The sequence below is a fragment of the Taudactylus pleione genome, unplaced genomic scaffold (genome assembly GCF_031769625.1).
Source record: "Taudactylus pleione unplaced genomic scaffold, aTauple2 ptg000005l, whole genome shotgun sequence".
In the NCBI taxonomy this organism is placed as follows: domain Eukaryota; kingdom Metazoa; phylum Chordata; class Amphibia; order Anura; family Myobatrachidae; genus Taudactylus; species Taudactylus pleione.
In genome coordinates, this window is record NW_028284408.1 from 12,317,658 (window position 1) to 12,332,342 (window position 14,685).

The 14,685-nt window shown below is 43.8% G+C and overlaps 2 protein-coding genes across 2 annotated transcripts; one reads left to right on the forward strand and one right to left on the reverse strand.

The window, feature by feature from the left end:
* The first annotated feature begins 241 nt into the window (after positions 1–241).
* LOC148543203 (uncharacterized) lies at positions 242–7,422 on the forward strand. Its single transcript, XM_088476241.1, has 4 exons — positions 242–314; positions 1,067–1,132; positions 4,489–4,652; positions 7,162–7,422. Exons 2-4 carry the CDS (start codon positions 1,106–1,108, stop codon positions 7,394–7,396), a joined length of 426 nt encoding a protein of 141 aa, XP_088332367.1. The 5' UTR covers positions 242–314; positions 1,067–1,105; the 3' UTR covers positions 7,397–7,422.
* Positions 7,423–9,317: 1,895 nt separating this feature from the next.
* KBTBD7 (kelch repeat and BTB domain containing 7) lies at positions 9,318–14,475 on the reverse strand. The gene has a single exon (XM_088482195.1). It carries the CDS (start codon positions 14,325–14,327, stop codon positions 12,396–12,398), a length of 1,932 nt encoding a protein of 643 aa, XP_088338321.1. The 5' UTR covers positions 14,328–14,475; the 3' UTR covers positions 9,318–12,395.
* Positions 14,476–14,685: the final 210 nt, after the last annotated feature.

Consider the following 14,685-nt stretch of genomic DNA (forward strand, 5'->3'; position numbering starts at 1 on the left):
TACTCATTTTGTGCATATTTTATTCAGTATTCCAGCCACACCAGGCACATTTTTGTTGTCTGGCACTTATGAACAGAGCCAAACACTGCTCAAATTTATCATACATGTGCATTTGAATTGAGGCCATGGTCTCCAGTCATGAGGAACAGTTAGGAATAATTACAGTTCTTTAATTTTTAACAGAATGAACGTTAGCTTCTGTTGTAGTTACCGCCTGACTACATACCCTGATAAAGACAGACACAATATTCCCATTTGGATCTTTTCTGGATGAACACAAGATTTGCTGATTCTTCACTGAATGTGAGGCAGAAGTAGGTATTAATCTTACGGCAAAATGTCAAAGTTTGTTATATTAAGAATATTGTTGTCATTTCTGATCAATTATTTGGCTCATCTGAAAAATATTTCACCATTATAAAACCATACAATTACTTTTGCAGTCACAGGGTGTAGTTATAATACTAAAATATGAAACTATCTTTTTATGTATACAGAATATTTTAGCAAGTGTGTGAGAAACATTTAGCATCCCCCATCAGTAATATTCAGTATAGCCAATACTATAGATAGAAAATTGCTTACTGTCTTGAGATTATACCTGGTGATCTTTTAACAGTTATGCAGATTTTAGTACCAGTTACAGAGAGTTACACATGGTAATGCAACTGCCTTACTGAATTATGAAGGTATGTAGGATGCTTTGCTTTGTAGCGGAAATTATTTCATTACCAGAATTGTGATTTACGGTAGTTCAAAATTTAGGAGCGTCTCTGAAATTGTACTGTATCTTTTCCTATAGAGAAGAAAAATTAGGTAATGGCACAGTGACCACACAGATGATCTTATAGAATAGCATATAAATCATGTAAAAGGATCTGCAAGAGTCATTTTTCATACATTAAACTAGATCAGTCAAGGAATAACATGAAGAGGCATAGAACATCAGATAAATACAGTATACACACACTTTATAAATACAGTATACACACACTTTAATGCATTGTATTTATTGACAAACTACAATAATGAAATACAACCTGCAACTTCATTTTTCTTTTTTTAGGTTTATGTTTATATTGGCAGATGTCACAGTGATATCCCTATGAAGATGCCCAATAAAGCACAAGAGGTAAGCAACCCATCTACCATAACTTTCTAACCTTTTAGTCTATCCTGAGAAGAACCACATTTCAGAAAAGATCACCAGACCCTACAGGAACTTTATCATGCAATTTACTAATTAGGTATCTGTGCTGCTGACGTCTCCATTGTTAACTTGATCTTTCACTTGGCTTCTTCTAAATATATATTTTTTTAATCTATTTCCACTAAACCCACTCTTCAGAGTATTTATACAATGAGGGGCTGATGCTGAGTTTTAATGCATTTGTTACGTAAAATGCGTTCACTGAATATGTACAATTGTTTGTATGTGCAAAGTGACAACTATGCAGGGCCGGATTAAGGGGGGGGCGACAGGGGTGATCATCCCTGGGTCCCCACACCTGCAGGGCCCCCACACCCATCGGGGTTAATGTTTACTCGGAGGCGACGGAACCAGTTCCGCCTCCTCTGGCCAACCTATCCCCGGCGCTGCAGGGAGGCATTATTTGCCAGACGCCCGCTGATTGTAACCAGCGGGCGCCCGGCTCCCTCCCCGCAGTGTCAGCCGGAGCCGGAGACTGGAGCTCATTTGTGAGCTCCGGCTTCCGGCTCACGCAGTGCACTATGGGAGATACGTCATGATGTGTCTCCCATAGTGCAGAGGAGCAGCCGGGCGGAATGGATGTGGACGGGAGCGGGGCTTAAGGTAAGTAATAGCTTTTTTTATTTTTTTAAGTGCAATTGGCTTTTCTACTGGGGGCATTACTCAGGGGGATTACTACTGGGGGCATTACTCAGGGGGGGGGCATTACTATTGGGGGCACCACTTCTGGGGGGCATTACTCAGGGGGCATTAATATTGGGGGGGCTCTACTCTTGGGGGCTTTACTACTTGAAGGCGGGGCATTAATACTGGGGCACTACTACTGGGGGCACAACTACAAGGGTATTACTACTGAGGGAATTTATACAGGGGGCATTACTACTAGGGCATTACTATTGGGGGTACAACTACAGGGGTATTACTACTGGGGGTAGTTATACAGGTGGCTTTACTATTGGGGACACAACCACAGGGGGCATTACTACAGGGGGCATAACTACTGGGTGCACTACTAATGGGAGTATTGCATAGGGGGCACTGCATAAGGGGCACCACTCCTGGGGGCACAGCATAAAGGGCACCACTACTGTGGGCTCTGCATATGGGGCACTACCACTGTGGGCACTGACACTACTGGGGTCCCCATTGCGCATACCACCAGTTTGTCACATTTAATAGGGGCCCCCACGTTTGTTGCCCAGGGGCCCCCACAGACCTTAATCCGGCCCTGCAACCATGGTAGGATGTACGCAGGCTGGCACCAGTAGCGAATGCACAAGCTGTCTGTAAAGCTTATATCAGATACACATACACCCTTTCTGTGACTTTTGTTTTGACAATGAAATATGCTTTTGCTAAAATATATGCACAATGAATGCAAAAAGCACATATTAGCTTCAGCGGCAATCAGCCAGTTAGAAGCCGTTAGCTAGTACTGGCGACTCATCATCAGTGTTTGCATATGCGCTCAGACAACCGCCTTGATGGGTGTATATGTATCTCTGCGCGAGTCTTTACCCGTTCACAATAGGCTAATACACTCTTACTGTATTCGGCCTGCATAAGACTGTCTCTTCCCTTCCTGTTGTTGTAAGCAGGAGCAAGCAAACCTCCATACGCACATATGATTACAGCCTGGTTTAGGAGGATACACAGACCTATTTTGCATATTTTACGCTACATAAACTGGGGTACATCCATCTCAGCATCAGCCCCTGAGTTGCCAGATTCATAATTTCCCTTCCCAGATAACTGGCTGCTCAGTTACATCAGCAGGTGCAGACCTTGCTATTTAGATGAAAGGAAGGTACAATTGTATTGTGTCTGTCACTTACGGTGGTATTCAATTAGTTTAGTCTGCCCGACTTTTCGCCGACATCGCGTGTTTTTGACGCAAAAACTTATCATGCACATCCCCGCTTTCCACCGTATTCAATTACAAAACAGGCTAAAACAGCAAGCGGCGAATGCAGTACAGGCGGAAAGTACTGTCAGACTTGGGGAAATCAGCCTTACCCCCCAAAAAAAGACACACTAACATTGGGGATGTAGAAGTGTTCCAATAGCCCTAATAAAACTACTTGGGGTACTGAAGTTGTTTAAATCCTTTTTATTAGCGTCCTTGCAAAAGTGGTGAAGAATGGCATTAAGCAGTATTTTTTGGTGAAAATAAGTATTCCCATCAAATTTGGGGTGCTTGAAAACGGGTGCTGGCATATTTTAATGTCTCTAAAGTGAAGAAGTTTTAGGAAAGTGAAATTCCTCTGTCATACAAGCACCTGCAATCCCAAAAACAGACCAGTGGGGAAAAGGGTCAGATGGAGACTCTCATTATGTTTGCAGAGTAGCAGATCGGTATAGTTAGTTAGATAACAGTAATGCACAAAAAATAAATTGCAGAGCACACCACTCATCAAACCTGGTCATAAACAGGGTATTGCCAGGGCCGGATTAAGGGCCACATGGGGCTGAAAATGTTCATGGGCCTATAATGTGAAGGGGAAAAGCTGTAACCAGTACTGTGTGGCCAGTGCCAATGGGGTCCTACACTATCAGCCCCAATGTCCCCTAAATACATAAAAATTGAAAAATTGCAGAATTTTGTGAGAAAACTAGACATGCAATGTTAATACTTATGATTTATGGTCCGACTGTGTGACCAGCTTGTGGCTGATCATCATCATGCTGCCATGATAATGGGCCTATTTTTATGTGGAGGCCTGGAGCTGCAGCTCCATCTGCCCCATTGTTAATCCCAACCAATAACTGAGTGCTGTTACAGTCCCTTGCTCGTTGACCCCATTGACTCAAATTCAGGCTTGTTACGATCACATGGAGAGCCACTACTATTAGATAGATATAATTAATAAAGCTGTGACTTACTGTAGTATCATCTGGTTAAGGGAACATTAGAGCAGTTCTAGCAGTGTGTATGTGCGTTGTCACATACCTGCAGAATAGTTATAAATAAATAGGTACATAGAATTATTATTGACAGCTCACCTAGTTATTTGGATTAAAAAAAAAAAAAAGTCTGACCCAGGATACCTAGTAAATGTTTGGTTGGAGAAAGAGGTATCAAATTGGTCTAATTGCTAACAGGTTGCTCCCTCCACTCCTCCTGCTGAAACCTTTAAGTATCATTACTATATAGAACAATTGGCTATGTAATGGGACGATTTCTTTTTATTCTTGCATAAAAAAAAAAAAGTTGAGTGAAATGATTATATACAAACATTAGTGCATAATTTAACACATTTTTACTTAATACATATCAGGATGCAGTGATTAATCTGAAGTCTGTAAAAGATCTGGGAAACCAACTGGGCTTTGAGTGGACTATAGTAGCACAAGAACTTGGATTCAACCGACCAGAAATCAGACAATTCCAAACAGCTTCAGTGGAAAAGAGGATTCAGGCGCAGAAAATGTTGGAGTGTTGGTAATTACGGTGTCAATATTTATCAGTGTATTTCAGCCTGGGGGAAGAACAGATTGTTGTAATAGAGAAGAAACTCAGGATGCCAATTTCCCATAGTAAACATGAATTCAGTGTTTCTTGGTATACTGTAGCAAACACTACTAAAGGTGCCTACAGACCTAGCGATGTGTTCCCGATGAGCCGATGTACACGATTTCCCCCTGGAGCTCCCCGGGAGTCCTGCACACGATTTGGTATGAAAAAGCTGCCAATGTGACACACGATTTATCGTGTCTCCTAACTACTCCAGTGCATCCTGACTTGAGATTGTCAGATCTGCCCTACAGAACGGCAGATCTGAAGATGCGATGTGCGACCTGCGGGGATGCGCATCATGAGTGCGGACTCGCGATTTTGGCATATTTTACATGATCTGTTGTTCCAATGCGTAGGAATCGGCCAGATCGGGTAAAATATCGCTATGTGTGGGGGCACCTTAAGGCAGGGCTCGACAAACCCCGGGGGCCAGGTCGCCGTGGCGACCAGATTTTCAGTAACCCCCGGGCCCTGTAGTCAGTGGCGGGCTGTGCCGGGGGGCAGAGTGCCATGTGCCCCCCAGGCCGCAGTGCCATGCGGGCCGCTGGCAGTCTGTGTGTCTGTGACAGACTGCACTGCGCATGTAGCGCTGACCGGACGGAGTTCGGTCAGCGCTACACAGTGACTGAAACACACAACCACCGGCGCAGGTAGGTGTGTTTGTTTTGAGTGGCAGCCAATGAGAGTCTGTTAGACTCTCACTGACTGCCGCTGCGCCCACTGCAGGAGCCGTTCCATCTTCCGGCTCCTGCAGTGGGTAATGGGAGAGACATCATGACGTCTCTCCCATAATGCAGAGCGGCCCGGCCCGGGAGGACGAACGGAGGAGCGGATGGCGGCGGCGGGAGCGGGGATTCAGGCAAGTGTTTTTTGTTTTTTTTATTATGTGTGGCACTACAAAGGGGAGAGCACTACTGGGAGCACAACAAGGGGGGGGGGGGGGGGAACTACTACTGGGGGCACTACAGGGAGGGATTACTACTGGGGGCACTACAAGGGGGAGAGCACTACTGGGGGCACTACAAGGGGGAACTACTACTGGGGGCAATGCATAGGGGGGACCACTTCTGGGGGCACCGATTACAGGGGCACTACATAGGGGGTGTGGCCGCAACTGGGGGCACTGCATAGGGGGTGTGGCCACCACTGGGGGCACTGTATAAGGGGGGGTGTCACTAGGGCACTGTATAAGGGGGCGCTTACTAAGGACAATGCATAGTGTGGACTACTACTGGGGGCACTGCAGAGGGGGGGGGGGGGGACTACTACTGGCGGCACTGCAGAGGGGGGGGGGGGGGGGACTACTAGTGGCGGCACTGCAGAGGGAGGAATACTACTGGCGGCACTGCAGAGGAGGGGACCACTACTGGGGGCACTGCAGAGGGGTGCCCAAAGCATATTCTTGCATCTGGGCCCACCACTCCCTGGTTCGCCCACTGCCGGCGGTGGCTTTGCTTGACCGGGGTTTTTTGGCTGCGGAGGGGTGGTCTTTCTGGGGGTTGGTTGCCTGGAGAGGCGGGTTAGCTGCTCCATAATGTGGCTGTGGGAGGGTGGTTTACCTGGGGTACCCCGTTAGTGGTGTGGCCATGGGGGTTGGTTGTCTGGGGCGTCAGTAATGCTGCCCTGGGGGAAGGGGGGGGTCTGGCTCCTACACTTTCATCCTGGCTCCTAGGTTTTAGAAAAATTTGGCAAGCCCTGCCTTAAAGTTCTAATAGCTTCTAGCTTAACTCATGTTACACAGTGACATAAAACATACTGCCGTAGAACCATTGAGCACTGTATTCGCATGTCTCATTCCCTTCTTTCTAAATAGTCAATAACTGGATACACAAATGTAGCAGATACTTTTCTGTTTGAAAACATATTTTCTCATTTTTATTTCTCTCTATATCGAGTAGTTTTTGTTTATGTTCTTTGCATGTTAAACTTGATTTAAACAAGTTAACGATCCATCAGAGTCTAGGAATCAGTCATGTCCTGTTAAAATGTGAATTCCCTGCAAAACTTTTTCCTCACATTCACATGAAAACTCATCGAGCTACAAATGCACCACCAAATACAAGAAAAGTCTTGTTCTCTAATGTGAAGTGAAAAAAGATATCTCTAATAAACTTTGCCACACTAATAAACCTTCTTACATGAATATGGATGATATCTCTGTTCATGGAAGCACTTGTACTCAATATATACAATACAGTACAGAGCTCAATGAGAGCAAAATGCTATTTACAGGGAACAATTCTGAGGTAACCACTATCAACCCAACATGTACTAGGCATGATGCCTTCTTGAACACTGGGTCCACAATTCATAGTCACTGCTTTTAGCATGCTTAATCACAGCAAAAGCTGTGAAAAAAAAAAAGTTTTAGTTGTACTTCTGAACCCTTGGTATAGAGTTTATCCAGTCTGACACCACATTTCTGTGGTTGCAGGTATGAGAAAGCTTGGAATGATCTGAAGAAGACCAAGATTCTCCAGAATGCCCTGGAACGTGCAGGCAGAAAGGACCTGGCAGACAAGCTTCGCTGTCTACATTGGGGACATCAAAAATTAAGCAGCAGAGTGGAGCTTCCTTCTGCTTTCCCTTTCCTGATCACTGTACATAAAACCATTAATAACAAAGAAGGCCTAAAGAAAATAAACCAGCTTAGTCGCAAATATATATAATCCTCAGTCCCTCTGTATTCATAAGCCTATCCCCAATATATAATAGTTACTCATTTTATTTTAACAGAAAAATTATTATATACACGCATTATATATACACACACAACATTAACACAAGATTTGATTTTACATGTATATGACATTTGTGTTTTTAATGTAATGTACTCTAACCACTTAATATGTATACTCAATGGAGTTTTTCTTTTAATAAATATTGTATGTAGGCTTTATTTCTTGTTTGCAGAAATTACAGCCTCATATTTACAAGGGTAGGTGCACACTGGCATCTCGGCTTCACTTACGGTAACAGCTGAAATAAACAATTAATGGAACGGTCTTTCAATAAATAATATACTGTACCTACTCACAACCTCTTATACTAATATCATCTAATCCCGACCATGTAAAGAGAACCTGTGCATACAAAACAGCATCTCTATGCACAAATGTTGGGACTATGCTGAAGAGCAAATACACATATCGCTTTATGCTGACCCTCGCACATGTATTTCACAACCGCTTACCAGGGAGGAGAGTTTTGTCAGACAGACAGAGCCCAGGAAAGTGGGCACTACAGACAGGTCCTCATTTTAGAATCCTACACTTTTTTGGGGGCAAACTGCTGCCTGCATATTTATTCCCATATAGGGAATATGTGGCCACTGCTATTGTATTTTCAAAGGGGCGCAGCTCTTCTGGTAAATGGTGCATATGTCGTGCAAACTGATCTCTCCTCTGCCAGGTGCTCACTTCCTAGGCAAGAGGATTTATGAGGCAATGAGAAGTGCCTCCACTTTAAAAAAAAAAAAGAAAAAAAGAAAAAGGAGACGTAAACAGCCCCAGACCTCTTAGCCTGGCTGGTATTGGTAAATAGGGGGGAAAAAATGGTGTGGGGTTAATTACTTCATTACAATTACTCCTACCACCTGGGGTGCAGGGAAGAGCCCAGGTTGTTCCTGGGAAGGGGATCCACATTTTTGGGGAAGTCCCCACTTCCCTAGGCTGACCATTTTTGGGCTGGTTAACATTATGACAGGAGGTCCCCATGCTGTGTGTCTACCTGTGATAGCGTTATCCCTCTGGCTGGTGAAGCCTGGTGGTGGAAAGTAGGGGGAACCCACACAATTTTTACCCCCTATTTTACAATTCCAGCCCAGGATGAGAGGTCTGGGGCTGGTTATGGATTTGGGGGGGACCCCACAAATTTTTTTCTTTTATTTTAACTATTTAAACCTAACAAAGCCTGCATAGAGCACCCAAACTCACCTGCCATAGGTAGCTCTATTGTTTGGGGCGGCTTTATCATTGTTTTTCGGTCAGTTTTCAAACCATTATTAAATTGCGGCTTCTATACTGGTCTATGTAAAAATAGCGGTAGTTGGTCCGATGTTCAATACTGTTCTAAAGTAAGGATTTTTGATCATTTTGCCGTTGGTTTTCACTTTAATGAATGGTTGGTTTGCAAAAACGATGGCAAGAATTACCAAAAAAGCCAAGACAGACCTTTAGTAAATATACACCCATGTATTGAAATAAACATCATATAGTGGAATCACTTGTAAGAGTAATTTAAAATGACTATAAATAATTTGTTAACTGTAGTGTAATGCAGTGTTAATGCCTAGATCACAGTTTCACAACTCTGCCATTACAGTTCAGGTTTACAGGATATCCAAGCTCGGGTCCAGATGGTCAAATCAAATTGACTGAGGTACAAAGTAAGTCACCTGTGCTCAAGCATGGTTATCCTTACAACCTGGACTGTAATGGCGGAGTTTGTGAAACTCTGGCCTAGATGATCAATTTAACTGAAGAGCCTCCTGCAAAAAATAATAATGAAAGAAAAAACATTTTGTAATAACATCAAAAAGCATAAATGTGGACTTGCCTTAACAATTAATAATTTACCAAAAACTTTCCATTAACTTTTTAAAGCAAAATTTATTAAAAGAAAAAATACATTACCAAGGAGAAACTTGCTTTTAGTTCAAAATAAACACGCTTGATTGAATCGTGAAGGTAACATGACAAATTATTTCTCTTTTCAACCTGTATAAACTTTCTTCTGCAAATTTTTAAAACAGTTGAGGAAAACTGGCAAAAAAAAATGTAGTTAGCAAAGAAGCATCTCATTTATTAACAAGGATTGATGTTACTTAATCAGATACCCAGCAAAGCACAAGATGTGTTTTCCTAGAATCAGTACTAAAACGCATAAATGGGTATAGTAAAATGTACTAACCATAATAATCAAGGGCCTAAACTTCCTTTAGAGTAGGGGGAAGAGTACTAGCACAAAGCCTTTTTCACAATACTATAGCCAGGTGTAAAATGGGAAACTTATGGATTCATGTGTGTCCTACAACTTAAATCCAAGTGAGAACTACAGAACACTTTCAGCACTTTCCGATGCCTGTTCTAGAACTTTGTCCAAAACTACTAAAGTATGTCTATTTTGCTTATGAATTTTAATATGTTTTAAGACATAAAGCACACAAACTTATGTCGATATAATGTACATGAGAAATAAAAAATCTTACAATTTGAATCTTAATAGAGACTGTTTTATATCCCCTTTGCATTTGTCATATATAAATATTAAATGAACAATATATAAAACTATTGTTGGTAAAGGACCTTGCCTAGGTCACCATTAACCATAATTAGAATGGTTTTGCTTTTTCTTCCACATAATAGGTTTAGGGGATCAATACATTTCTCTGAGCTATCCAACGTTATTTATCCCCCCCACAATATAGTTTGGGGGTGTGGCCTACTGGCAAGACATATGATGTGATGTAATTGGAGCAAGGCAAAGGCCACATAAGCAAAAAGTATGAGGGGCAAAATGTCTTATGAGCGAAGCACAATTAGGATAGATAAATGGCAGTGACATATAGCCAAGAAAATGCAGGCAAATTATTTTGCAAACATTCTATTTGTGAAGACTTTCTGCCAAATAAATCTATGGCAATCACACTTATGACTATGCACTAAGGAACAATATAAGCCAAGACCAGTTTTGGCTTATACTGTTCCTTAGTGCAAGTTCCTATGTTTTACCCGTTTCCAGCTGTTTGAAGTTTTTGTTCATCTTCCCCATTTTCAATGCTGTAGATTAGTCTAGAAAATGTCATCAAATGCCAAATACTTTTACAAAATCTTTGTTTCTTTTATCAGTTTCACCCCTAGCAAATTGGGTTTATTCCATTGGGTGGAATATGGTTACAGTATCCAGTCCTGAAGCAAAAGGCAACAGAAAAGACATTATACCCACTCAATCATTATTATTCCTTTAACACAGCCAAAAAAGCATTAAGGTTTCCACGTATTGCATGTGTGCTAGAAGCAATAAAGCTTTAGGTTACTACTTTAGCTTGGGATAAATCTGGCAGATGTCAATGGGCTCTATTCATCGTGAATTGAATATCACCGGGAAGGAGCTCCTGGAGCCATTCAATTCAGCGCGCTGTTAAGCCTGACTGAAGGATTTCTTCTCGCACACCTCCAGGGAACGCGAGCAGAAATCCGCCAAAACTACTGCCACTATGCAGTTTTCTGCCCTCAGCTGGCAACTTATATCGGAGAAAGCCAGTTCTCGCGACTAAACACCATGTTTAAGGCGCGAAAACGAGCATTCTCTGACATAACAGCGCGCTGAATTGAATAGCTCCGGGAGTTCCTTCCTGAAGCTATTCAATTCGCGTTGAACTGAACGGAGCCCAATGTATATTACCAAATGGCTGTGCATCTACTTTTCTACAACTCTCTCAGTTATGCCTTGCCAAATCCTAGGAGCGATGCGGCAAGTGTGCCTAAAAAAAAAATAATGTGAGTGCTCGTGGCAGAACACAAAATTACCACACCTGGTACTATATGTTGGGGTGGGCCCAATGATAGACACCATTCACTCCAGGAGCCAGCACAGTGATCTTCTGATGGGACTGAAGGTTACACAATACCCATGTTCTCATTTTATTTTATAGAACAAAATGGTCAAATGAAGCTTTAATGGGCATGTCTCCGGTCTTGGCATACCAGAGCAGAGCGAGGGTCTGTATATACAGAAGTACCAGAATGGCAGTATTTATGCCACTGGCTGGTGCCTAACTTATCAGAGTAATTTCTATTGATGCACATTCTCTCTTGCTCCCTAAATTTGTTACCAGGCATTACAATGAAAGTGCTGGATCATTTAAATACATTTTCAAATTAACAAAATATATCACACAATGCAGAATGCCCAATAAAAGAACAATGTTTCCCCAACTCCAGCCTCAGGGACCCCCAACAGTGCATATTTTCCAGATCTCCTAGTGAATCCACTGGTGGGGCTAATTATTTCACTTGTGATACTGATGAGATATATAAAACATGCACGGTTAAGGGTTCCGAAGGATTGGAGCTGGAAAACACTGGAATAGAACACTGTTCATCTAAAAGAACGGACTAACTGGGAGATGTATCAAGCTGTGGAGAGAGATAAAGTACTAACCAGGCAGGTTGTAGCTGTCATGGTACCGGTTGTGTTTGAAAAATGACAGAAGTTGATTGGGTGGTACTTTATCGATCTCTAAGGTTGATACATCTTCCCCAAAGTAACACGGACCCTTTATGGACACAAATTCTAATAAATTGGAGATATGCTCATTTTACAAAAGAAAAATCTTTTCAAGCAAAACAGCAATACCAGAGCATTACATTGGTCACTAATACAAAAACATTTTAGTCAGATTATTCTAAAAAATAATCACTGTTACAAACAAGAAAAAATATAATACAAGTAGTAACAAGTCAGCCTCAGGTTTATGTACTATGTGAAACAAATTAAATTATGCGTGAGCATATAGGAGTAGTTCAGGTGAGGTTAAAGGAACAACACTGTATGTCAGCTAATGCAGCATGTTATTTTGAGTGGCAAACCTTTTAACCCATAGACCTGTGGGAGCTTCTAAAGAGGAAACTACAAGTAAATGTCTCTGTGAGTAAGACCTGGATGTCACAAAGAACCTTCTAAATATATTCGTGGCCTGGCCACTGACACTCTTGGCCATTCATCCTCTGAAAAAGAGCTGAGGCTATCTGATTCAGAGTCCAGCTCGCTAAAGCCATCCATCCAATCAGTACTTGATTCACTGCGTACATCGTCCTCCTCTGTGATAAAACTTTGCCCTGGCTCCAAGCAAGATGGATACACACGAGCGGATAGACAGATTGAGCCACAGTCATAATGCAGAAGACCCAACATGGTGCCAATATTTATCCAATGATCATTAGTTACATCATACTCATGAACAGTCACACGGTTCTTCTTCCACTGTACAGTAGTGCAGGTGATAAGTAGGAGTTTGGAACCATGTCGTACAATCTGGTAGTTGTTGGTATTGCCTTCGGTAGGTATTGGACTGATCCGCCGCCATTCTCCTCTGGCTGGATTGTAGACCTTCACCATAGGAATATCACATATGCAGTATATTTCATCATTGTAGACGCAGGCTTCCTGGAAGTCACATCGCTTTAATGAGGCACAGTTAAGCCACTGGTTGCAGGCAGGGTCGTAGCACAGCATCCTTTTGTTGCTGATAGCATACAAGTGGTCATTAACGGTCACCAGTTCAAATGAGTAGAAGGAGTGAGGCAGGGGAGCAACCAGTGTCCACTGGTTTCTTTGCACACTATAGCACTCCACATCTTTGATTTTGGCACATGTAGAAGGATCACGCCCACCAACAATATATACATACCCATTAAGGTAAGCCACATCCATACCTTCTCTACACAGCAGTCTTTCTGCTAAGAGCTGCCAACTGTTCTGAACAGGACTATAGACCCATAGCTGTTTCATAGGTTGGGTAGCTAAGTACAAGTCATTCTCTGGGGAGACACATATAGCAGAGGATGTCACAGCTTTTCCATGAGCCAAGTTAGTGAGTGGAGAAGGCATTGTGTAAATATCCCCAGAATAAGGGTCATAGCACAGGAAGGGCTCTTTTCGGTGACCAAAGAAAATGACCATCTCCTTGGCGAGCATGCCTATTCTGCGCAGTGGGCTGCTTTCTTGACAAGGGAGCATCGCTAGAGCAGATTTACCATCTTTTTCCTGCAGCACCGCATCCAAATACGGCAAACAATGCTTTCGTACAAATGGCTTTGATCTGAGACCGTCAAGATAAATATGGTCTTTCTCTGTAAAGTGTTGCCAGCGGACACAACTCAAAATCTCATGACAGGCATCAGCCCTCTCCTTTGGATTTGCTTCCAACCAGCGCAAGGCAGCATTGCACACCAGCCTCTCACTGGCAACATCCAGGTTGTCCATAGTCAGTACTTCTTTTAGCTGCGCCAAATTCAGCTCACAAAACTCGTCGCCAATGGCTAACTGTTCAAAATGACGTGCCATGAAAGCGAGAGAACGGGACCGAAGCTCAGGGTGATCAAAGGCATCGGCGAAGCGCAGGATACTGGCACAGTTGTGGAGATCGAGGCGGCGAGCAAGGTAGCCAGCGCAGGCCTGGCGCACATACTCCAGCTGCAGCATATCGGCAGCAGCATAGAGGCGCTGCACGTTGGCCTCTGTCACCGTCACCCGGCCTGTGTAGCAGTAATCTATGATGAGGGCCATGGACTCCGGGTTCATGTCGTGCAGGGTGACCTGCTGCTGCTTGCTCTCATACAGACCCCCGGTGAACATGCTCTTGAAATAAGGGCAGGCTGCGGACAAGACGTTGCGGTTGCAGCTGAAGCTCCTGCTGCCCTCCGGGTCACCGCCGCCCGGCTCCTCGGGGCCCCCGCCCAGCACACGGATGGTGACATCGCAGAGCAGGTGCGAGTCGTAGAAGGACTTGAGCTGCGCCAGGAGGGCTGAGGCGTGCGCCGGGTCCTCCAGCAGCTCCGGCCCGGAGAAGAAGCTGGATACCCCGTAACCGGACATGACCGCCGGGAAGCTGCACCACGCTCCGCGTTATTGGTAACGAGGTCTCACGGCGGCCACTATCCAACCAGCAGCTGCCTCAGGGCAACAACCACTTCCTTCCCGGTACCTCCGTACTGACGTTGCCGCGCACATCACATGGTCTGCACGCTATACGTGACGGGAGGAAACACAAGGAGGCGGAGCGGCGCCTGTCCCGGGTCACGTGATCTACTGTCTTTCTCCCGAGTGTGCTACTGCTACTGTGTGTGTGCTGGTCAGGATGCTGCCTGTGCCCCGTGTCTCTGCGGTGAGGAGGACGCTGCTCCTTCCTTCCTTCCTTCCTTCACACAGCAGCTGGGGAGCCCGGCCCTGAGCC

Bases quoted from the DNA above. Each gene is read 5' to 3' on its own strand.
- KBTBD7 (XM_088482195.1), bottom strand. From the start codon at position 14,327: ATGTCCGGTTACGGGGTATCCAGCTTCTTCTCCGGGCCGGAGCTGCTG.
- LOC148543203 (XM_088476241.1), top strand. From the start codon at position 1,106: ATGAAGATGCCCAATAAAGCACAAGAG. The intron at 1,133-4,488 runs GTAAGCAACCCA...AATACATATCAG, and splicing joins TGCCCAATAAAGCACAAGAG to GATGCAGTGATTAATCTGAA. The intron at 4,653-7,161 runs GTAATTACGGTG...CTGTGGTTGCAG, and splicing joins CAGAAAATGTTGGAGTGTTG to GTATGAGAAAGCTTGGAATG.